This window comes from Tetrao urogallus (genome assembly GCF_951394365.1).
Source record: "Tetrao urogallus genome assembly, chromosome: 2".
Taxonomy (NCBI): domain Eukaryota; kingdom Metazoa; phylum Chordata; class Aves; order Galliformes; family Phasianidae; genus Tetrao; species Tetrao urogallus.
This window is the reverse complement of record NC_136814.1, coordinates 109,600,848-109,625,453: the sequence shown is the minus strand read 5'-3', so window position 1 is coordinate 109,625,453 and position 24,606 is coordinate 109,600,848. Positions and strand designations below refer to the sequence as shown.

Below are 24,606 nucleotides of genomic sequence, written 5' to 3'. Positions count from 1 at the left end.
AGTGTCAGAGTCAGAGATGCTTTTGAAGTTCCTTTATGGCTGCACAATTCCTCAGCAAGCAGTTATGCCTGCCAGTTCAATCAAAGCCATCCCTTATATGCCATCCTGTACAGGTGTGAAGCCTTTGCTCACATGCTCTGCATCTTGCTTGACACAGTTGAGGGGAATTTAGCCAGCAAGACTTCAGGGCTGAGCTATAGGAATGGAACCATCCTCAACTGCTTGAAATGGAGCAAGTTTCTAAGCTGTGTTTCAGCAGGAACCAGGCGGTGCTAGGAACAAGCAACTGTTGGCACGAGCTCAGTGCAACTCTTTCCTCACCCTGCGCCACACACGGCTCACACCATTCCCTATTTTCTCTCTCCAGACCAAGTCCACCCAGCAAGATAAAGGAATCACCAGCTGGCTGTTGGTGTTCCTGCTTCAGCCTCGGAAAACCATCTTCTGGGGCCAAACACCAACTGCAGCGCCGTCCCAGGGAGCCCTCAGAAATAGAAATCGTAGTGCTGGCAGGTAAGGGTGCAAATCCAGCTTTCAACACCCTGCTTCTCAGCAACGTAGAATTCTTGCTGTCAGTGGGCTTGTATCTCCTTCTAGCCTTCCAGCCCATACCTGACACCTTCAGTTCTCCCTTGATCAATAACCGCTTTTGTAATTCAGCTTGTGAGAGTTTGACACCAACCCCTGTTCATTCTTTCATAGGTGATTCGAGTTCTTGTCAACCGAGCAGAGCCGGAGCAAGTAGCGATGCTGGGCTGTGTGCTTCCACCAATGGAGAGCTCTTAGGAAGCACAAATGGCTGCGGTTCAGCTGACAGCGTGCCGCATAACAACAGTGGCGCACACAAGGAGCTCATCCAAGTTCAAGCCCTCATTTCTCCCAGCTCTGCTGAAGATGCTGACCTGAGCCTGCCAGACACCACAGGCACCAGTCTGGACTGTGACCCGGTGCCTCTGCAGTGCAGCCCAGCCCAAGCAGAGCCTGAGTGCCCCGACAGCAGCACCTCCTTGCAGGAGCAGGTCAGCATCAGTGAGGAGAAGCAGAGCCTCTTGGAGGGGGGCTTAGAAGCGGGCCTCCAGTCCCAGGCACCGGGCAGCAGCACTGAGAGCTCTGAGCCACTCTCTCCGTGACCTTTCCATCCAAGAGAGGACGATTCCCATCTTTACCTGGACCTCTCACGCCCTCTTGTCTTTTCCTTTAATAATAAAAGCACACTTGTGCTCACTCAACACCTTGACTGCCTGAGGAGTCTTCATTCACGAGGACTGGGATGAATGCAACACACAGCAAGGCACCTCAGCTTGCAATGCTGAGGCTGTGGGGTGCATGAATCAGAGCTCCAGGCTTGTTCCCATTTTGTCTGGCTTTGGGATGTCTGCAGCTCCCATTTGGTACAGTAGCAAACCATCTCTAGCATCCTGGATGCTGCTCGTGATAACCCCAAGCTTCCTGGCTGTGGCTTTGTGTTGCTTTTCAGGGCTTTTTGATACATTGTGATGCCTTGGCTGCTCCCTAACACCTCTCTCCTCCTGCCTTGTCCATTCTTGACTCCCAACCTACAAGCTGGCCATGTAGGTCATAGAATCGTAGAATCGCAAGATTGGACACAACCTGCAAGATCACCTGGTCCAGCCATCCTCCCATCACCACTGCCACCACAAGCACTAAACCAGACCTTGTAGCTCCTCCTCCAGATGCCTGTTGAACACTGCCAGGGGCGGCAACTCAACCACTCCCCTGTGCAGCCATTCCAGTGCCTGACTGCTGTCTGAGAGGATAAAGTTCTTCCTTATATGTAACCTAAACTTCTGGTACAACTTCCAGCCATTTCCTCAGGTCCTGTTTGTTTCCCTGGGAGAAGAAGCCAAAGCCCTCTTCATCACAACCTCAGGACCCAGCACTTGGCCTTGTTGAACCTCATCCCATTCACTTCAGTGATCCAAGCATATTTAGATCCCTCCGTAGGGCCTCCCTACCCTCAGGGAGATTGACATCAGCTCTGAACTTGGTGTCATCTGCACACTTACTGAGGTGCACTCAATGCCCTCATTATAACATCAATAAAGATATTAAACAAGATGGGCCCCAGTACCAACCCCTGGGGGACACCACTCTTGACAGGTCACCAGCTGGACTTAGTTCCACTAACCACTACCTATTGGGCACAGCCCTATAGCCAGTTCCTTATCCAAAGAAGTATATATCTGTCCAGGCTACGGACAGTCAGTTTCCCCAGAATACTGTGAGAGACCATGTCAAAGGCTTTGCTGAAGTCTAGATAGACTGCATCAACAGCCTTACCCTCATCTATCAGACTGGTCACCCAGTCATAGAAGGAGATGAAGTTGGTCAGGCACGACCTGCCTCTTGTGAACTCCTGCTGGCTGGGCCTGATCCCCTGTACACCACGCACATACCATGTGATCCCACCCAAGATGATTTGCTCCATAACTTTCTCTGGTACTGAGGTCAGGCTGACTGGCCTATAGTTCCCCAGATCCACCTTACAGCCCTTCTTGTAGATGGGAGTCACATCGGCAAGCCTCCAATCCTCTGGGACCTCACCAGTGAACCAGGAGCGCTGGTAGATGGCAGAGAGTGGCTCAGCAGTCACACCCACCAGCTCCCTCAGCACCCTGAGATGGAGCCCTTCCAGTCCCATGGACTTGTGACAGTCCAGATGCGAAGGAGCTCTCTAACTGTCACCACCTGAATCATCTGGGTATATTCTGCATAGCGAACCAGACTTCCAGATCAGGGCATAACATGCCCTGAGGATAACTGATCTGCCTATTAAAGGCAGATGTAAAGGAGGTATTGAGGACCTCAGCCTTCTCCTTATCCTCAGTGGTCACACTCCCCGCTGCATCAAGTAAAGGATAGAAATTCTCCTTGGTTCTTCTCTTACCATTGATGTATTCGTAAAAGGATTTCCTATTCTCTTTCACTGCAGTAGCCACAAGTTCCAGTCCTGGGGTGGGCACACACTGCTGGGGAGTCCTCATGGTGATGGAGGCCAGCACCCCCCAGCCAAGGCCCTGCTCCCTGCAGGCAGCAGCACCAGGCAGAGCTGGAGGCAGCTGAGCAGCATGGCGCTGTGTTGCCCAGCATGGTGGAGGCCCAACCAGTAAGGGGCAGAGCCCACCACACCCCCATCCCATCTGATGGGGTCTCCCTGGGGACGGGGCTCCCTGCAGCACTGCAGATGTGTGGGAGAGCGAGAGCACAGCAGCACAAGCCCCAGCTGCGTAGCAGGGCCTGACCTACATCCCTGCCCTGTGTTCACCAACAGGAGGAGGAGCAGCAGGTGAGGAGACATGGGCTTGCCTTCTGGACGCAAGTGTCCCCTCCCTGCCCTGTGGCCAGCTGCCAGGATCCCGGCAGTGGGCTGATGGCCTGGCCCCTCACAGAGAGCTCCCAAAAGGCCCCTCTGGCACTGTGTGGGACTGTGCTGCTGAGGTAGGGACGCATCTGGCCTGCCTCATTCCCAGCCCTCTTCTGCCCCCCAGGACCATCTGCCTCCTCCTCATCTGCCTGTAGCTGACTGTTGTCTCCATGCTGGGTGCTGCCATCCTGTATGCCCTGTGCTGTGACCAGGAGTTCTTCCACCATCCTCTGCCACAAGTGCTACCACAGCTGACGTATGCTGACACGTCCTACTATGCCAGCAAAGCCCTATGTGTGGTCAGCAATGGGCTGCTGCCCATCCAACCACCCCAGTCAGCTCAGAGGGGCACGGTGTTGGGAATATCTTATCCTCTTCATTCCTACAATGGGGATAAGGTCCCTCCTTTGCTTCCTACAGCAATCAGGAATACTTTAAGTTTAAAGCCCCACCTGTATAATCAGTGGAAATTAAGATGTTACAATCACAAAATAAACAAGAGAGTCAGGCGAAGTAGATTATGATAACAAAAGAGAATAAATGGAAGGCTTACCCTTACGCTGGGCTCACCACAAAACACCAGAAGGAGGGATCTCCAGAAGAGATCCTTCCCCACTGGTAGCCAGCTCTTAAACAGCTCTAGGAGAGGTGCAGCCAGGCTGCACCCCTTCCTGGAGCACAGCTGCATTGCCTTCACCTGTGCTCCTCTGGCTGACTCAGTGCTCGCCCTCAGGTGGTCAATCAGAGGTTCAGGCCGTGACTCAGCAGTTCCCATACACCCCACCCATGACAGAGATCATAAAGTGAGACCTGTGAAACAGAGAACAGAGGTTCAACTAAAAGGAAATGAGATCTTGTTTGTACAGTTGTTTGGTTTTTTTTTTTTAAATTCAAGTATGCAGAAACCCTTTATGGAAAACGGCAATTCCAGAGCTGCAACACATGGTCAGCATACTAGCGCTACTTAAGAGCTAATCAAAGCTTTCCAAGAACAAGGCAGTAGTAGGGAAAAAAGAAATGCACACCAATCCCTAGGAGATACAACTTCTTTAAACCAGTTACATACCGCCCAGGAAGAGCGGAGATTGCAATCCCATAGCACAAAAGGAATCATTCACCCTGCAGCCCAAAGAAGACAGTCTACAGGTAGATAGAGATGCTTCCCTTCTGGCTGCCAGCCCTTAAATGAGGTCAGGGAGGGGTGGAGCCAGGCTCAGCCCCATCTGGTGTCACAGGTGCATTGCTTCCACCTGTGCTCACCAGCTGCTCCATCACCGGTTCAGGCCATGTCCTCACAGTTCCCATTCAGGCATAAAGAAGAAAAAAAGTATTAAAAAAAGAGTAATGACCTGTAGGCAATTGGATCTACGAGCTCTGATGGCCCACATATTTTGATTCCAGCCTGTACTCAAAGGCACTTGATGACCTTTCTAATAGACAAAGGAGCACAACCTCCCTCCGCCTCCTGCCCCTCCGCCTCCTGCCCCTCCGCCTCCTGCCCCTCCGCCTCCTGCCCCTCCGCCTCCTGCCCCTCCGCCTCCTGCCCCTCCGCCTCCTGCCCCTCCGCCTCCTGCCCCTCCGTCCTTACTCCGCAGCCACGCCCCTTCGCCCTCATTGGTCGGCACTGCCGCACGCACCGCCCCCTCCCCAGCGGTTGGACAAGGCGGGGCTTTGCGTCATCGCGCATGCGCTGTGCGAAGGCTGCGCGCGGGGGGACCGGGAGATGTTCCGCCGGGCCCCGCGCAACTTCCGAGGCCGGCGGCGCGCGGCTTCCAGCGGCAGCAGCTGCGGTAGCGACGGCGAGCGGGGGTCGACCTCCGCCCTACCGCCGGACCGCGACCCCGCCGAGGAAGCGGAGTCCGGGGAAAGCGACGGGGACCGCGGTGGCGCCGCCTCGTCCTCTGAGGGGGCCCGAACCGCCGCAGAGCGACCGCTGCCCTCGGCGGAGCCGGCGCGGGGAGCTGGGGCGGTGCTGAGCTTCGGGAGCGACGAGGAGGAGCGGGGAGGTGGGCGACTGGGGGGGGGGTAATTAGCCGCGGGGCGGCGTGTGAGTGCGTGCAAACGACGAAATTAGTAGGTGGATAGCAGGTCTGGGCAGCTTGGGGGGGGTGCCCTGTTTCGGTACGTTACATCTCCCCTGCTGTACTGAGAAGACGTGCCGGATGTAAATTCAGTAGTGCTGGATCTCGAGTGACAGGGCCGTAGAATTAGGAGATGTAGTGCAGCTGAAGGCTCAAAATATGTGCTGAGTGCGTGTATCAGGATTGTGTGCTTTACACTTACGTGCCTGTATGCTGCTGGCTTTTTTAGTGTGTTACTCAGAACCATTCTGTCTGTCCAGGTGATGAGGGAGTTTTTAAAATCAAAAAGCCATCCTTCAATGAAGTGACGTTCAGAATTCAAAAGAAGAAAAGCCTGCTGTCCGCAGGGAGCGAAGTTGGTGAGAGCAAAAGTAAGTCCTTTTTAAGTTAAAAAAAAAAAAAAAAAAGTTAGCATTAGTTCTGTAAGAACATCATGAAATGCGTAAGAGTATTGTGCAAATACTGCTGTTAGGTGTCTTCTGTCTGTTTTTTGATCTTGGAGTTTTAATATGAATGTAGATAAAACAGGATCAAAGCGTGGAGATTCTTCTTGAGAAGATCTGAGTCTGCAAAACCTCTGCAGCAAATCAGAGGTGGTGGGACTGGGATAAATGTGTGCGTCAGCATCGCGTCTTTCAAACCTTTCAAAAAGCAAAGCTGTGACCTATCAGAGCGCGGATCTGATGGCATCTGGGAGCTCTTATGCAGCTTTTATACATATAACTGTGGTCATATTTTTTTCTCTTAAAACAGAAATACCTCAGTTGGAGCCTGGGACTGGCAACGCTAAAGGTGCTCAAGAGGTAAAGGAAGAGAGTTATTCTTCACTAAGTGAGGACTACAATAGCACAGACTCTGAAAATGAATCCAACCCATCTCAGAGGAGGAAGGATTCATCACCAGGTCAGTTTCGTGGACATTTTTAGGCATTTTTAGGACATTTTAAAGTTGTTTATGCTGAGTCAGGGCTGTCTTGAAAGAATAGTTGCAGTTGCTTGGTGTTTTTGGTTGCAGGTGTTTGTCATAATTCTGTGTTAGCTTCAGGAAGTAGATTAGAAATTATGACCGTTTATACTAGAAGAAATACAAAAGCAGCAAAAAATTATTTAATGATTCATAATTAACTTTGAGATAAAAATTAACTTTACTGTTTTATTAGTGAAGTTTGAATTCCTTTGTTAACTCAATTGGTGTCGTAGTCTTGATCTTTTAAAGAGCTGGAAAAATGACAGGATGCTGATCTATTTGAAAGAAAAAGGTCTGGGGCTTGTTTTCAGGTTAAGAGCTGTTTTTTAAGGATCTCTTTCCATTTGTTTATATTCAGTATGGTAAGCTTCTAAGAAAAATATTGTTTTCAACTCAGGATTGTGCAGTGAACCTGTATTGTGGTGGTTATTGACACTCGGAGTGACAGAGCGCTGCTTTCCGTCTTTGATGAGGTTTTGTTCCTCTTGCATGCAGGCTGTATGGCGGCTGCTCGGGGGAGGCGTCCCCTGGCCAGGCCCCGAGCAGATTATCTCCCCTTGGATGTTTCTAATGACCGTCAGCCGCCTTGGAGGAGAGGAAGCAGTGATTCAGAGGATGAGTCTGATATGAATAATCTCCACTTTGTTCCGAAAATGAGAACGCTTAGGCAAAGGATGGCTGAACACATGGGTGAGTTTGGGCCTTTTCTCCCAGAGGCCGTGTCTTTCTTCTACTGATGTCTGCAAGAACATGAGCCTCGCCCTCTAAAGAGTGCAGTGCAAAGTTTTGCTCTTGATCTTGACAGAAGACCATAAAGCTTGGTCTTTGGGGTTTGTATGGGATGTTATCCTGCTTTCCATGCACTGACATTACGACTGTTACTGAAAAGGGGTAAAAACAAACAAACAAAAAACAACCAACCAAAGTAACCCAGCCATTTGGAAGTAAGCAAACTTACTGCATGTGAAATATATGTGGCTTTTCTGTTGCTTCTTAACTCATCTTGCTATTTGTAGTTTCACTCACAAAGCACTGGTTTGCCAGGCTTGTAGACCAGTTGCTTTCTTATTTGGATAATGGTTGTAAGTAATGTGTAGATATGATCTGATTCTATTGTTGCCGTAAATGCTATGGAGAAACTTCTGTCTGTAGTAGATTGTGCATCTTAGAACACTGAAGCATTTTCTGTGTATGAGGTCCCCATGTTGTAGTCTAACTGTAGTCAAAGTCTCATATGATAAGCAGGTTTTTTTTTATACATTTGATCTTTGTTCTTCTGGTACTGCAGCAATCTGAGAAACTGTTGGGTAAATGAACATGGATTCTGCAAAATCCAGTTCCCATTTCCAAATCTTCCAATTTGAAAATGGTCTTTGTGTACAGGCTTTTCATCTGCTGTCATTTGTTTCTAAAACTTGTAATGGCTGTGGGAAGCATTATTGTTTTTGAAGGAGGAGGTTGGGTAAGGAGTAGGGAAATAAGTAAAGGGCATAATGATGTGTGCTAATGATTGATTTAACTTCTAGTGCCTGTGAGTGATGAATCAAGTGAAGATGAAGCAGAAACAAAGTGGGAAGAACAGCAAATTAAGAAAGCCGTCAAACTCCCTCAGGTGATATATGTGCTCTCCTATATGTGCTCTCCTAACTGTTGAAATTTACTATTTGCTTACAGGCAAGAGAGAGAGATTTTTTTTTCTGTTAACTAATTGGCAAGAATGTTTATTCTGATGGGCTGGAAGTTTTGGTTTTGGCTTGAATCTTCTGTATCAGACTACGAAAACCTGAGTTACCAGTTCTTATGTCAGAAGGGAAAGGTGTAGAAATTACTGCATGCCAAATGGAAATGGTTAGAGGATTGGGAAGATTGCTGCTGAATTTCAAATCCAGTGTAACTGGGTTCTTAGGTCCTTGTACTCCTTTTGTTTCTGGAAACCCCTTTATTTTTGCTGTTCAGAAGATTGCAGAAGTTCCTAGTAACAGACCTTGGTCATGGACTTGATTACTTCAAGTCATTGTATTTAGGCTAGGTTTTACCTTACCAACTCCTTAGAATGCAGAATGTCATTTAATTTATATATTAAAATGGTTGGATGTGTTTTGTGTGTTTTTTTTCTTAGTTATAATTACATCAAGCTAAGTGGTCAGAATGGAAGTTCTATCTTTATCTTGGCTGTAGTTTATTTCTACTTTTTATATTTAAGATGGTAATACTAGTGTGGTTTCAGCCATCGGTATCAAACCATTATATATTGCTGGAAGCTATTGATGTCTAAGAGGAGAGCTGCTTTCCCTAAATTACAGATTGTTTTGTACTGATGGATGTGCATGGTGTGTGCATTTGTACACTATAAATACAATGCTTTTTATATGTACAGTTTTTGTGTTGTACAGAAATCACCCAATTTGATCATTGAAATATATATCTTTTATTATATGCTTTATGCCTTCAAATGGCATGTTTTGTTGATCTCTAAAGCTGCAGAGGCAAATCTTACATCAGTTGTGTATCAACTTATATTTGATTTCCATAAACTATGTATTGAAAGTGTTGCAATTCTCTTAGGAAACTTACAGTGATGCTTCCCTGTGTAAACCTCAACCAGCTAAACCTATGTGTGGTCCCTCTGTTTCCTTACCACCTGTGAACTTGGAAACTATAAAAAAGCAACTGACTGAAAGGTAAATACTGCTTTTAGTGTTAATTTCTGAGACTTATCCTTTCTTGTGAATATTGAAGGATTTGGGGGTTAGCTGTGTATTGTGCTTATTGTAATATTCAGCATTACAGATTTTAACTTCATCTGGCAGTGCTTTGTTGTAGGGGTGTGTTTGGACTTGCCAAGCATTTTATCACTTGTAGAAATCTGCTGCTTTATGCTACATGCTAGTAGTTCTTAAAGGAGTGCAGGCACAATGGTTTGTTTGTCCAGGCAGGAGGACTTCACTCGGGGCAGGTAGGGCCGTCAGTCCTTCTGTCGCAGTTCTCGTTAGCCTGTTTAGACAAGGCAGTGGGCAGCTGAAATGTGCTGGGTGCAGGTGGGGACTTCCAGGGTAGCGTGTGAGAAGGACAGATGGGGTCAGGCGTCCGAAGCTGCCAAGAGAGCCATCACCTCTCAGTGCTGATGCAGCCAGAAGCAGCTGTTCTGATCCGCTCAGACCAGTGACATCGTGCAGCTGAAACACAAATGTGTGCTGTTAACTTGTGTCAATCTCTGTGCATGTATACTTTTTGTATGGACTGCTGCTGGCTTCTTTGTGTTCAAAGAATTGCAACTGAAGTGGACTAAATATTTCTGTGGACTTGTATGCTTTTTTGGCCTTGATCAGATGAAAGCAATGAATGAAATGAAGTGGCAGTTCAAGTGCAGTCAAATGTGAAAGGCTATCAAGAGTGCGAAACCTATTTGGAAAGTAACAAGAAGGGGAGGGAGGACGTGTCTGCTAGTAATAGCTTGGTAATATTAAGCCTTAGAGATGTATTTAATGTCTTAAATGCTGAAATAACTTCTAAAGGCTGGTTTTTTTCTTTTCTTTTTTTAACTTCTGGTGCAATGGAGAACATCTTAATTGAACTGTTTTCATTGAAATCTGTTCTCTCCTTCAGAGAAGCAAATTAAATTAAAGTCTGCTTCTGGGTTCTGTTAAGATCTTTCTCAAACAGAGCAAACATATATGAGATACCAAAGGAGATTTTATTTTATTTTTTTAAGGAAAGAAAAAAGATTTGTAATAAATGTAAGCTTTTCTCAGGTATTTCATTTAATAACCAGTGAGAGCTGTAAGCATAGGTTTTTGGGTTATAAGGTTAGTAACAGGAAGTTTCAGATGGTCTGTGCTGGGTAATGAGCACCAGGTAAGTGCTTATGTGCTTCTGTCGCTGCAGCTTGAATGAAGTTGGTATGGACATACTGATGTATGCTGTGGTTCTACCCACATCAACTAGGGGAGGATCTGTTCAGCGTGGCATCGCTAGGCTTGCCTTATTACGTTACTTAGGAGCATGTTGAGGAAAATGGGTAGAATGTCAGTGGGGTCCTTCAGAGCTACCACTGCGGGAGTGATGTTTGATTTTTCCAAAGCACGGATCTTGTCCACTCGCAGTGCTTCTGCAGATGTTGTGGGTGAGTCTTGCAGTTCTTCTTTGCTCAAATGCAGGTGCTGTTATCAGGCAAAGATTTTGTACTTTGTTGTAATTGGAAAGTGTTCAGAACTGCATTATCTATTAACCTGTCATGGTTTTAATGGTCTGAGTGTTTTCCTTTTTTAGGATAGCATCATTGCAGGATGTGCACCGTGCTCACCAGAGGGAGTATGGAAAATATGTAGAGGACATTGAGAGTTCAAAGATAACCGTCCAGGAATTAGAGAAGTCTTCGGATGCTGCTATGAATTACAAATTCTACAGGGGCATGAAAACATATGTAGAAAACTTAGTAAACTGTTTCAATGAAAAAGTATGTATGTTTTCCTTCCCTTCCCCTCCTTGCCACCCATTTCTTTGAGATGATAAAGTTGCGTTCTGTCAATGTAAGAATGAGATTTCTTGTTTGGAAATGATGATGAGAGATGACCAGTTATAGATCAGTTCTATCAGAAACTTGAGTGTAACAGGAAACAAAAGGAGAAACAGACCACCCCTCACAGTAACCTAAAATGATTAAGTTAGTATATGTACACTGACTTGGGCTGGGGGCTCACCTGGATTGTGATGAATAAGAACAAAATGTTAATGGAAGTTTTCTTCAAGTGTAGTAACTAGAGTGTCCTAGAGCTGTATGAGAAGTGGGACGTACATTCAATTTTGGGATCTCAAAATGTATTTGCTTTGCAACATGTGACTAGTAATAAGGATTTTGCATTAGGTTTGAGTTGGTTTTAGGTGAGTTGTGTGAGGATTTGTCTACATTATCTGCTGTATTGCTTTCCTAAACTGCAAACCTTAAGTATTTAAAAAAAAATAAATAAAAGGTTGAAGTTGGAAGATGCTGCTCAAAGTTTGACCTCGATGAAAGTAGTCTTACAGAAAGTGCTGTCAAATCTAATTAATGTCAGTTGTGTTGCAGCCTGAGAGTCTTTTCTGTGTAACTTTGAAGTGTACAAGTGTTGGTTGATATGCTTCCTCTGGTGGCTGGGTGTACAAAGGCAGATTGTAAGCAGACTGATTACACCAATAATGTCCTGTTGAACACTTTCTGATAGGGTCTGAGGTAGTCTTGTAGTAGGCAGTTGGCCTATTCAGTTTGTAGTTTTCAGTCTCGAACAACCTGAAAAACTCCAATGAGCAGGTTCTTGCTTTTCAGTCTTTAATACTCTTGTTCTCACTTCACCGTCATGCTTGAAAGCCAGTGGAAATTGTTCTTTCATTTTGCTTTTTCAAACCTGATTACTGTTTACCGTATTTCAGCTGAAATACATAGATGAGCTAGAATCTGCTGTACATGCACTTCTTCAGCAACGAGCCACATCAGCACTGAAACGAAGGCAAGATGACCTGACAATGGAATCTGCTTATATGCAGCATCTGGCAGGTTAGTGTGAAGTTACAAGTTACTTTCTTATTGAAGTCTCTTTCTTGAAGTAGAAACACAGTTAATTTTTGGATTATATTTCATGTTCATGTTTAATCTTTGCTCCCTCTCTGTTGTCAGTAGGCATATTGTGCCCAGTACATTAGTTGAACCCCTCTCCTAAGTAAGACTCATAGTATCATTTTTTTGTGGTATAATAGTGAGTACAGCATGACCAAATGCTTACTCAGTTTTGAATTACTCATCTCAGTGATTGCCTTTCAGCACTGGAAAAGAAAAATGGAGTCAGTTTTCTAGTAGCTGTTAAGCAGATGGAGGATCCTGTTCTATATGAATATGTGAAAAAGCAGTGCATTTACTTGGTGACATCGCTTGACATTAGTGTTCTTAAAGCAATGTGTGTGCTTAAAATGCAGATTTCAGACTGGGCAGTTATGTGAAGGGAAGGACGTAAAGAAATAAAAGGTGAAGGACTATTGTGGATGCCCATCCCTGCAGGCATTCAAGGCCAGGCTGGATGTGGCTCTGGGCAGCCTGGTCTGCTGGTTGGTGACCTGCGCACAGCAGGGGGATGTTCAACCTGTTTTTGAATAAAATAAGATTTTATTCAAAACAGAGTCTGTCTTCTTGTTACTGTAAGGAAAATTGCAATTTTCACATCTTGTGTTTTCTTTCCACGCTGATGTGTTGTTTGTATGTAAAGTGAGTCTTCACCTGTTGCTGTTTAAGGAAACAAGCAGAAAATCCACTTTAAGCCTGTTTAGGAAAGCAAAAAACAGTGTGCTAGGAGCTGCAGTGAGCAGTCAGAGGCCAGATGCACCAGTTTCTTGTAACTGCCACTGGTGGATTCATATTTCTGAACACACAGGATAAAGTGCTGGCGAGCGAAAACTGTCTGCATGTATAATTTTGTAGTGCAATGTCTGAGAGCAGGTGTTAAGAGGAGAAGAGTACTTGTTTTAGTAGCAGCCAATTAAATACTATTTTCAGCTTATCAGAAGTGAATCTGTACTTGAATGTTTAAGAGAGCTTTTAATTGTCGTGTTCCTAGTTGTATTTAATGGAAATGCTGTTTTTTCTTATACTGCAGTATGTCAGTAGGGACAGCTGGTTTTGTATCTTGCGTGCGCTTAAGCCAGCGGACACTGGTGCAGATGAACGGCCCAAGTAGAACTTGCTTCTAGTTTCTACTTCTCTGTTGAACCGAGGACTCAGCAGGGGTGATTTGGGACATACAAGGGGACACACAAATAACAGGAGACAGTGGGGAGCTGACTGTTGAAATCTAAATGCAGTAACATGTAAATTTTGGAAGTTGGAACTAAGCCCCGATAGCTGCTCAGTTCATTGCATGGCTTCATGCTCAACATGCAGGCTCAGTCCCCATACTTGCCTTTTACACTGTTAGGAACAGACTGTGGTAGGCACTGTTCACTTCCATGCAGGTCTGGGGAGCAGTGAGCTGGTATTTCATCGCTTGTTACAAAGTTTAAAGGTGATGTGGAGCCTTTATTTGGGATACTGTAGAACACTACAGGCACTGTAGAACAGGAGGGCAAAAAAGAATTGACTGATAACTGGCAACAGCTCAAAAAGAGTGAGCTCAGGGATGTAGCCCTTTCTGGTTCTAACTTGTGTGCAGGTGAGGGGGTGCAAACCATGCAGACTGTGCATGTGTGTGCGCTCTGGGAGGTGCAGCTGGAAGCATCACAAAGAAGGGGAGAAAGGAAGGGTGAATCTAGGGTCCCTCCCTCTGCTCACTCAGGTGCTCACCTTACTGGCTCCGGCTGTGACCTGGTCAGTCCCCCTGCACGAAGGAGCAGCCGCATCTGTCCTACAGTTCACTTATAATATTGACTGTACTTTACACTGGGCACTGCTAGAATTTTTCATCAGAAGGTTTTATTTACTTTGGTTAGTTTCCACATGAAGAGCAGAAGCAGAATCAGTGTTCTGCATTCACCTCTTTGTCTTGTTCCTGTCTTCTGGTAGCTGGGAATGGCAAACCAACTTCTGATGGACTGGAAAGTGATGAAAGGATGAAGCTTCTGAAAATGTGTGAGCATCGAAGGTAGCTATTATGTATAATAGCATTATCTGTAATAAATGTATATTTGCTTCCTGTCACACAGGGATGAAGGTGAATCTGTGGGGTTACTTAGGGAGCTTGTACACACACATGCAAAAGCTCAGGGTATTTGGAAACCATCTGTTTGTTAATGGGGTTTTCTTCATGCTGATTGAAATCTGAATGTTAATAGGTATTATTAATGTAAAGTAAGTTGAAGTGAGACTGTTCATGAAACTGAGAGTAGATCTTCCCTGCTGCTAGAATAAATAATATTGTGACTGTATATAGAAATACATTCTTGTGATTGTTGCATAGATAACAAAAATAGGCAGGTGGTATTGCTGCTGCTGGGGTGGCAGTGGGTGCAGAGTAACATCTAACCTGTGCTCTGTTATCAGTGGAGGCCACATGGTACATTTTGAATGTCTGTGTTCAGTCTGCTGCTGACCTGAAGTGAATGGGAGCTCTGAAATTCTTTCAGTTGCATTGGTGCCTTGACTCATAACTGTTTTGATACAGTTAAGGACTTAAGAGTTTTAATGGTTGAAAAATAATATAGTAAAACTTTGCTTGAAGCAAACTGTTAACCTTTAATGTTAAGTGATGTCAATAACTACATACAAGATCTATGCTATGCAAATATGCGTGAATATAATTTTCTCATGTCAGATGCAAACTGTTGATTTTGCAGGCTCTTATGGTACGTGGTGCCAGGACTGACATTTTTGAGCCCCTTGGATGCAGTCACAGTTTCTGTGCAAGTTGTTGCATAAGCAGTGTAAAACTAAGACAGACTGCTGAGAGCAGTGGTTTCTTGTACACTACCTCTGTTGGGGATAGTAAGAAGTTCCATGTCAGTGTTTGGTGTTTCAGGTGGGAACCTTACTGTTACAGTCTGTGTCTCTGCGGTGTGTAATTCTGCTTCCTGATTGCGTTTCCTTAGGCTATTGCTCTCACCACGTGTTTTTGGTCTATCATTGAGCTTCCTTTTGTGTGTATGCGGGGAATAACTCACCTGCATTCACTACAAAATGCAGGGCTTGCAGACGGCAGCTGAGAGAACGTTCACAAACAGCTGGTCACCACGAAGGCATGTCGAGTGATGATGAACTGACTGTGACGGAGTTGGCTGAATTCCAGAAGAGCAGAGGTTGGTCAGTAGATGAGAACAAAATTCCTCTGATGTTTAGAAGGATTTTCAAAGGAGAGTGAAGAAATACTCCTTTTGAATGGTATACCCTTTATTTTCACAGAATCACAGAATTGTAGGGGTTGGAAGGGACCTCTAGAGATCATCGAGACCAACCCCCAGCATAATTCTACAGCATAGAATTAATGCATGTAAATGATTCTGACCAGTGACTTAGGAAGAACAGATATGATTGTAGGCTTCTTTAGTGTGATCGGTTTTTTGGTGTTTTTTTTTTTTTCCAAAATTGGAATGTATTTTAAATTGAGATTTTAACTGCCCTGAGTGAGCAGGTCATGAGGAGCTGGGAGAGGCATGATGCATATTTTCTGAATAACAGAAGAAGGATTTTCGTGTCTGAGATTTTAAGAGACATACAAAATATGAAATGTAATGGATATTTCATAGAATCATAGAATCACAGAATCACAAGGTTGGAAATGACCTATAAGATCATCCAGTCCAACCGTCTCCTCATCACCATTGCCACCACAAGCACTAAACCACATCTCGTAGCTCCTCATCCAGGCACCTCTTGAACACTGCCAGGGACGGCGACTCCACCACCTCCCTGTGCAGCCATTGCAGTGCCTGACCACCCTCTGAGAGAAACAGTTCTTCCTTATGTCCAACCTACACCTGCTCTGGTACAACTTGCAGCCATTGCCCCGTGTGCTGCTCATTGCCTGGGAGAAGAGGCCAAATCCCTCTTCACCACAGCCTCCCTTCAGGAAGTTGTAGAGCTCAGTGAGGTCTCCCCTGAGCTCCTCTTCTCCACACTGAACAATCCCAGCTCCCTCAGCCGCTCCTCATCAGCCCTGTGCTCCAGACTCCTCACCAGTTTTGTTGCCCTTCTCTGCACACGCTCCAGGACCTCAACATCTTTCCTGTAGTGAGGGGCCCAAAACTGAACACAGCACTCGAGGTGTGGCCTCACCAGTGCTGAGTACAGGGGATGCTCACCTCCCTGCTCCTGCTGGCCACACTATTTCTGATGCAGGCCAGGATGCTGTTGGCCCTCTTGGCCACCTGGGCACACTGTGGGCTCACGTTCAGCCGAGCATCAACCAACACCCCCAGGTCCTTCTCTTCTTCACACTCATCAAGCCACTCACTCCCAAGCCTGTAACGCTGCATGGGGTTGTTGTGCCCAAAGTGCAGAACTTGACACTTGGCCTTGTTGAACCTTATCCCATTCACCTCAGCCCAGCGGTTCAGCCTGTCTAAACCCTCTGAAGGGCCGCCCTGCCCTCAGGCAGATCAACACCACCTCCCAGCTTGGTGTCATCTGCAAACTTGCTGAGGGTGCACTCAATCCCCTCATCTAGGTCATCAATAAAGATATTAAACAAGATGGCCCCAGTACCGACCCCTGGGGGACACCACTTGAAACGGGTCGCCAGCTGGACTTCACTCCATTCACCACGACCCTCTGGGCACGGCCCTGTAGCCTGTTCCTTACCCAAAGCAGTGTCTATCTGTTCAGACCACAGGCAGCAAGTTTCCCCAGAAGAAGCCTGTGAGGAACCGTGTCAAAGGCTGTGCTGAAGTCTAGGAAGACTACATCAACAGCCCTTCCCTCATCTATCAGACTAGTCACCCAGTCGTAGGAGGAGATGAGGTTGGTCAAGCACGACCTGCCTTTCATGAACCCGTGCTGGCTGGGCCTGATCCCCTGCAGTCTGTGCATATGCTGTGCAATCTCATCCAAGATGATTTGCTCCATAACCTTCCCTGGCATTGAGGTCAGGCTGACAGGCCTATAGTTCCCTGGATCCACCTTACGGCCCTTCTTGAAGATGGGAGTCACATCAGCAAGCCTCCAATCCTCTGGGACCTCACCAGTGAACCAGGAGCATTGATAGATGGCCGAGAGGGGCTCAGCAATCACCCCTGCCAGCTCCCTCAGCACCTGAGGGTGCAGCCCATCCGGTCCCATGGACTTGTGACAGTCCAGACAGAGGAGGAGCTCTCTGTCTCCACCGGAATTGCTGGGGGCATCTTCTGAGCAGCATCCCAGACTTCCAGATCGGGGCATAAAAAGCCCAGAGGATAACTGGTATGGCTGTTAAAGGCAGATGTAAAGAAGGCATTGAGGATCTCAGCCCTCTCCTTGTCCTCGGTGACCACATTCCCTGCTGCATCAAGTATAGGATGAGAATTATCTTTGATTCTTCTTTTCCCGTTGATATATTTATAAAAGGATTTCTTATTGTCTTTTACTGCAGAGGCCAGCCTGAGCTCAAGTTGGGCTTTCGCCCTCCTAACTTCCTCCCTGCATACCTTAGCTACTTCTTTGTAATCCCCCTGTAATTTCTCCTTTGTAATTTCAATCCAGGCAGTTGTTCAGAATTGCAGAAGTCTTTTTGTTGTCTTCTGTATTATTTTTTTTCTGAAAAAGGCTTTGCCAGAGTGCTGGTTCTAAAACCCATTTTGGTGTAAGAGGTGTGAAGGAGGAAACACAAATGCTGTTATCATAAAGATATCTCTTACGTTCTGTAGATGCATAAACTGTTCAGCTTATGCCTCAATTAATTCTGTGGTTGTTTCTTTTTATTCCTATTGGATATGATCCATAGATAACATTTTAGAGGAGAGTAGGAAAATCTTTGAAGATGTCCATGAAGATTTTTGTGACATCAGCAAAATCCTGTTGAAATTCCAGGAGTGGAAAGAGAAGTTTCCTGACTCTTACTGTGATGCTTACATCAGTTTTTGCCTGCCTAAGCTTTTAAATCCATTAATCAGAGTTCAGTTAATAAATTGGAGTCCTCTTGAGGTAGGTGTATCACCAGACTTTATTTTTGTGAAAAATTTTGTGTGTGTTTGTGTATTATTATATCATCTAGGCTTCTGTGTGGGCAATGCTCTGCTGTGTTTCTGGTCTGTGCCGTCTTTGCACACTCGTTTACTTGCCTGATGCACTCATCTTGTCAGTTAACAAAGATCTGTGGGTATTTCTGACAGCTCAAAGTATGACAGGATATTTGCAGGGAAGACTTCTGTACAGAAACTTTGCTATGGATTCTAGAGGCATTCCAGAGCTTGATAAGTGTTTTAACTAGAAGGAGGACATCTTTTCTCCTTGTCAGGTTGTTTGTATATGAGTCGCTTGCATCTTTATTAATGCGGTGTTGTTTGCTGACATTTTGACAACCCTACCTTCTGAAATCTAGCTTTAAATTCAGTTTTAGTTTGCTGCTTTGGTCCATTTAGTGATTAGAATCCATGTAAAATTGTTAAATGAGGATCTTTTGGTATCATTGGATGTATTTTTGCATGGAGTTTTTTCTCTCAATCCTGACCAGCTGAGCAACTAATAGGAATGATCTTTCAGCAGAATTCTACAGACTTGGAAGAGATGCCCTGGTTCAGAGCTGTGAAAGAATTCAGTGATGCCAAAAAGTCATCTGAATCAAAAAGAGATCCTGATGAAGAAGTTTTGCCCAGACTGATTGAAAAAACTATTCTGCCAAAAATTACAGGTACAGTAAGGTTGTCTTGAGAATGTTTACTGCGGCTAGCTAATCAAACCTTAAATAAGTGGTAAATGTAACTCTTAACATAATTTTACAATTACTTGTTGAGGTTACTGTGAATGAAAGGTTTAGCTTTTTGAGTGTTTACTTCCTTGAAAGTAGAGCAGATAGCCACTTGGATATCATGAATGAAATAAATTCCTATTTTTCAGCATTTGTAAAGAGTGTGTGGGATCCTTTATCAACTTCACAGACTGAGAACCTTATACAGCTTTGCCATAACGTGTTTGAACAACAAGTCCTGTCCAGAAGTGAACGCAGTCAAGCAAGACAGGTAAAGGCTGTTGTGGTAATGGGGAAGGAAGTTCTTGATCCTGTGTGTGCACTTTCTGTGCTTGCTTCTGTGTGCCCCTAGGATGATCTCCTGAGGTTGTTCAGTTCTGATTAATTTTTGTCGCTGTATAGTCAGAAAACTTAACAGTTAACATTTCAGTATTCTGAAGATTATGGGGCACGGGGTACTCCTGAGACAGGTGTCAGTCTGTGTTCCTAGAAAAATTGTGCCTGTCCCTGTCAGAAACCTATTTGAAGACTTAATCATCTTGCTTTATCACAATAAAAATTGTCAGAAATTTTATACTAGCATGGAAGCATCCTTTAAAATTTGATATTTAAATACTAGTAGTATTCCAGTGGTCGGCTTGGTTTGTTTTTAGCCCTAACATAGACATGGACGAGAAAAACAAGGAAATTCTTTATATTCATCTTCACAGCAAAAATGGGAAAAAAAATCCCAAAATGAGTTAATGGTTAGGAGAAAGGCTACTGCACTTATCTTGGTGATCATGTAATAATTACCTTATGGAAGTTTTCACTGCAGCATGCCCTTAGCCCAGTTCTGCTTTCATTCTCACGTAAATCTGGGAGTTTATCTAGTGTAAAGTAGGTGAAACTAAGTTGATGTTTAAGCCCTTAATATGAAAAGAAATAACAAACGTTTTTGCAGTCACTGCTCTTGACTTCAAGTAGATAACTTGAGGTAGGATTCTGTTTGCATAGTAGCCATGGTGTTTTGTTGTGGGTTTTTAATAGAACTACATAGCTGGAAAATACTTGTTATCCAACAGGATTTTATTTAAAAACAAAAAAAAGATGGTTAGAGCTGAGACTCGTTCACAGGTCTTTAATGTAGTCACGATCTTAGTGTGTATTATATACAATGTCACTTCCATTCAGCTCAATTAGCATTTTGCTTTTCCACATTAACAAAATAAGTGCCTAAAATTGTTGTAAATGCACCAAATGTTGTGAGGATGTGTTAATTTTTTATTTTTTTTTAAACAGGATTTGATTAACGGGGTTGTCCTGAGCATTAAGAAGTCTGTAGAGGAGGATGTCTTTATCCCTGTGTATCCTACAAGGTAAGCTGACTCTGGGAATTTTTTTTTTTACTTTTAAAAAATTTTATTTTTAGTCACAGAATCATAGAATTGCTCAGGTTGGAAAAGACCTCAAAGACCATCAAGTCTAGCTGCAGCCTAACCTATTTTTTTAGCCTTTATTCTATTTTTCTGTGCCTTTTCCCCACAGGCGTAGGTGAAATATATTGTAGGCATCAATGAACAAGTGGAACAGATGTGCCTTCTACTGTTTTGTTATAGGAATAGTTACCAAACATTAATGTTTATGAACTCTTTCTGACAAGAGCAACTCTGCAGTCAGCTTCATGCTTTTTTGCTCCTAAAACTAAAAGCTTTCATAAATGGAAAGATTTTAGTTTTAGTATAATTAGTTTAGCTTTTAGTACAACTGGAGGCTGGTTTTGTGATATTAGAGCAGCTGAGGGCTCGTGTTATTTTTGGTGGTCTGTTCCCCCTTCTACTCTTGACTCCTTCTTTCTTTCCTGAAATAGTTTATATTGCTGATGCTTATTGCTTGATTACAGAATCACCGAGGTTGGAAAAGACTCACAGGATCACCCAGTCCAACCATCCATCCACCACCAATAGATCTCACTAATCCTTGTCCCTCAACACAAAAACACAAAATCCAAATGTTCCTTGATCACCTCCATGGTCGGTGACTCCACACCTCCCTGTGCAGCCCATTGCACTGCCTGACCACTCTTTCAGATAAGCAGTATTTCCTAACATCCAGCCTAAACCTCCCCTGGCGCAGCTTGAAGCCATTCCCTCTAGTTCTATCACTGTTACACGAGAGAAGAAGCCGACCCCCAGCTCACCACAACCTCCCTTCAGGTAGTTATGGACAGCAATGAGGTCTCCCCTGAGCCTCCTCTTCTCCACACTAACAATCCAGCTCCCTCAGCTGCTCCTCCTAAGGCCCCATTGTGCTCCAGACCCCTCACCAGCTTTGTTGCCTTTCTTTGAACTTGGTGCTCTTAGAGAGAGGATAACTAGTAAGAGTCTGGTAGATGTAGGGTTATGATCCAGCTAGGAGAGAAGTGTTGCTAAACCTGATGCAGCATGTTTGTGTGGTTACAAGCAGTGTTGTTCTGGTCAGAATCCATTAAACACAGACTGGAGTGTTTCCAATTGCAATTCCTGAGGGTACTGTCATGAGTTCAAATTAACAGCTGTTTCCTTAGATCTTTATTCTGGCTGTCACTGCTGAAAGAGTTCCGTAACTGTAATTCATCAGTGTTTAAGAGATGAATTGTCTGTTTGTCTTATTTTAAGGACAAACAAAACCCTTATTTTACCTTTTCTTTCTCTGACCAGCGCTGTGGAAGACAAATCATCACCATGTTCGCAATTCCAAGAAAGACGGTTTTGGTCAGCTGTGAAGGTAAAGAAACAATACTGATGTTCTGAGAAAATCATTTCAGTTAAAAGTAGATGGTAGTCTTTGAGGAAATGCACCTTAAGTCTGCTGTGTGTGATGACAAGGCCATGGTAACAGCCCTGCGTTGGCTCCCTGCTGCCATGTTGCACATCCCTGTAGAAAAGTCAGGGAATGGGGGAATGTTGAGGACTTGCCACATTCACTCCTAGGGTGAGCTGTTGTGTAAGGGTTTGCATGGACAGATGCAGAGAAGACAAGAGGGAGCTTAATACTGATTCAGATGCCCAGCAGAAACAAAGCAGACAACTTGGACCATCTTCTCAGATTGTGTATTGCCTGATTTAAACACGTTGTCAAATAATGCATGTTTGTAAAAGAGAGACCGGTGGTCTTTCACTGCGGATTGAAGTTCTCTCCTTTTAGTTTGTTTTCCATCTTTGCTGTCAATGTTCTCTTTAGGAGTGAGGGTTAGGGTTAGGGTTAGGGTTAGGGTTAGGGTTAGGGTTAGGGTTAGGGTTAGGGTTAGGGTTAGGGTTAGGGTTAGGGTTAGGGTTAGAGTCGTGCATTAAACTCTTTAGGTCTGTTCAGCAGCTTATTAGAGTGACTTATCTCTGTTTGAGACTGCTGTTGTGCAGCCCCTATTTGTGCTGTCTTTCAAAGCAGGTGATCATCTGTAGACTCTATTGGGAATGGCCTCTAAGGCACGCCCAGAAATGGTATGGCAGAGCTCAAATAAGGGGCTGGGCAAGAGGTGGGATGGGAGCTATTTTGATACAAAAGTACAGCTGATGAGACTTTGATTTTTGTGCCATCATACAGTCTAACTTTTGTAGCAGCTCGTGGAGTCAAAAGGAAGTGTCCTGTCAAACACTCAGAGAAATACGCAGTAGCCATGGGCTTTGTGACTGCTTTTTGACTGGTGACCTGAGATCACGTACTGTGTGTGTGGGTGAAACACCTCGAGGTTAACAGTTACCTTGAAATTCTGTATTGAGGGGAAACCAGGGATGTTCTTACGCTGGGCTTAAATCTTTTTAAATAGTCCTTTTGACAGTGATATGGGTAACTAAAGACAACTCTTGCTAACTAATAATACTGACATCAAATACAAAAGAATCTTTTTGCTGCTGTGGACCAAGGCTACCAACCTTACCTGTGTTAGGCGGCTGATGGCATGTAATCTTATGTAGCAGATGCAGTAGTGGGTGGTTTGTTGTTTTTTTTTCATTCTGTCACAAGACTCTCTCAAAGGTTCACTTAGAATTGGATCTCAGTTGCTGCTGATCCCTGCTTCTTGCTGGGCTTGGTGTCTTTGTACATGTGTACACCTTCAGATTTGACCACTGGCTTTTCTCTGCAAAAATATAGCATGATTCTTTTCTGTTCTTGGGTGTTAGCAAATTGGAAGGGTGACATGCTCTTTATTTCCTGGGGAGGTGATGTGTGTATGTATTAGGGTACAGCTCATAGCACGTGCAAAATTAATCCACTTCAAAATATTATTTATGATACGTAGCTTTTTAGCGGCTAATTGGCAGTAAGCTTGGAGAGAATAAATCCTAATTTTTGAGTAGTGAAATTGGATGATGCGGTATCCTTTAAGCTCAACAAAGAGGTTTAACACACCTCCCGCCTCCAAATATGCGTGTTCTGTGTCTTCATTTCTGCAGCTGCTCTCCAATGTTCTGCTTTGGGATGGGATTGTAGAGGAAGACGTGCTCCGAGATCTGGGACTCAGCAAGCTGCTGAATCGTTACCTTCTTCTGAACCTCTTCAACACGCCACCAGGGCCAGAAAACATAGAGAAGTGTAAAAAGGTAAGAAGTCTTATTTCCATGGGGACAGATGTAGTCTGAAGATGAAATATAATTATTTGACATTTAATTTTTTTTTTTATGACCTTGGTGTATAAAAGCATTTTAAAAGCCTATGAGCCAATGCTTGCTTTGGGAATAACTGCTTATAATGATGATCCTGTTTTTTGAAGAATAAACACAACCAATAATAACTGAACTAGCCAAGAGGAGAATTCTCTGTCAGAAGTGGTGTGACTTAGTTTTATTGGAAGTCTTCTTTTTTAAACCTTCCAACACACTGTCTGGTGAGCAGGTGGTTGCGTGCTTCCCAGAAAGGTGGTTCCAAAATCTTGGAAGTGGCTCAACTCTCCCTGAGTTACGGAACTTGTGCCAGCATTTGCTTCAGTGTGCACGTGTGCTCCACAGGAACAACCACAGGTAAGAAATCACACTTTCTTTGGGATGCAGCACTTCCTCATATACTTTATGATAATATTTCTTATAGGGACGTGGTTCAGTGGGCGTGGTGTTGATGGGTTGACAGTTGGACTAAATGATCTTTGTGGTCTTTTTCAACCTTAATGATTCTACAATTCTTAAATTCCTCAAGTCTCACCAATTCAACCCTTTCAGTGATGTACTTCCAACATCTACATACAAAAGATGCAATCCATGATGTAAAATGGACTGCTTTTACAGTACTAGTTCAGGTTAGTTTGAGGCTCTGGATGTTGGGTGCAGTTAGTGGTCAGTGTAGCTAAAAGCACCAGGTGACAGCCGGGTAGAATTCTCTGCCTCTCTTTTAAATAGACTTCAGCTTTACTAATTTTGAAGTCAGGTGTGAACGTGCTGCTATATCAACTTTTTTTTTAATAGTGATGAAACTGAAGAAGTTATTCTCCTGATGGTGAAAGTCAAGGCTCTGTGTATTGCTGAAGAGTTCATTGAAGAGTACAAACTGGAACATCTGAGATCTGTGATCAGAAAATAAGGATTTCTTTGAAACAGCAGTTCTTTTACTGAAACAACCTGATGCTCACTCTAAAAAAGTGGTAATGTTTAATTAGTGGACCCTGCCCACAGCTGTTTTTCCAGACGTGTTCTACTGCCATCTGCTCCTAGATGGAATCGCAGTCATCAGTGTGAAGCACAGGAGTTCTGCAATGAACAGCAAAGCCTGAGTGCTTCCTTCTTTGGGGAAGAAGGACTGGAATAAAGAGGTGCCTGTAACGTTACTGCTGCTACTGTGCACACAGCTTCACAAGCTGTTTTCAGCTCCATATCAAATCACTCTGACTCGGAGT

General features: G+C 44.4%; 1 protein-coding gene across 1 annotated transcript; it reads left to right on the top strand.

Annotated features, from left to right (window-relative positions):
- Positions 1-5,108: 5,108 nt before the first annotated feature.
- Positions 5,109-24,293, top strand: GCFC2 (GC-rich sequence DNA-binding factor 2; the record flags this gene model as incomplete). Its single annotated transcript, XM_079532843.1, has 18 exons — positions 5,109-5,391; positions 5,727-5,837; positions 6,220-6,378; positions 6,928-7,122; positions 7,959-8,044; positions 8,998-9,113; positions 10,702-10,888; positions 11,839-11,962; positions 13,955-14,033; positions 15,071-15,183; positions 17,802-18,001; positions 18,563-18,707; positions 18,914-19,035; positions 20,046-20,122; positions 21,443-21,509; positions 23,177-23,323; positions 23,616-23,740; positions 24,179-24,293. The coding sequence occupies 18 exons, from the start codon at positions 5,109-5,111 to the stop codon at positions 24,291-24,293; spliced, it is 2,451 nt and encodes an 816-aa protein (XP_079388969.1).
- Between the last annotated feature and the right edge of the window lie 313 nt (positions 24,294-24,606).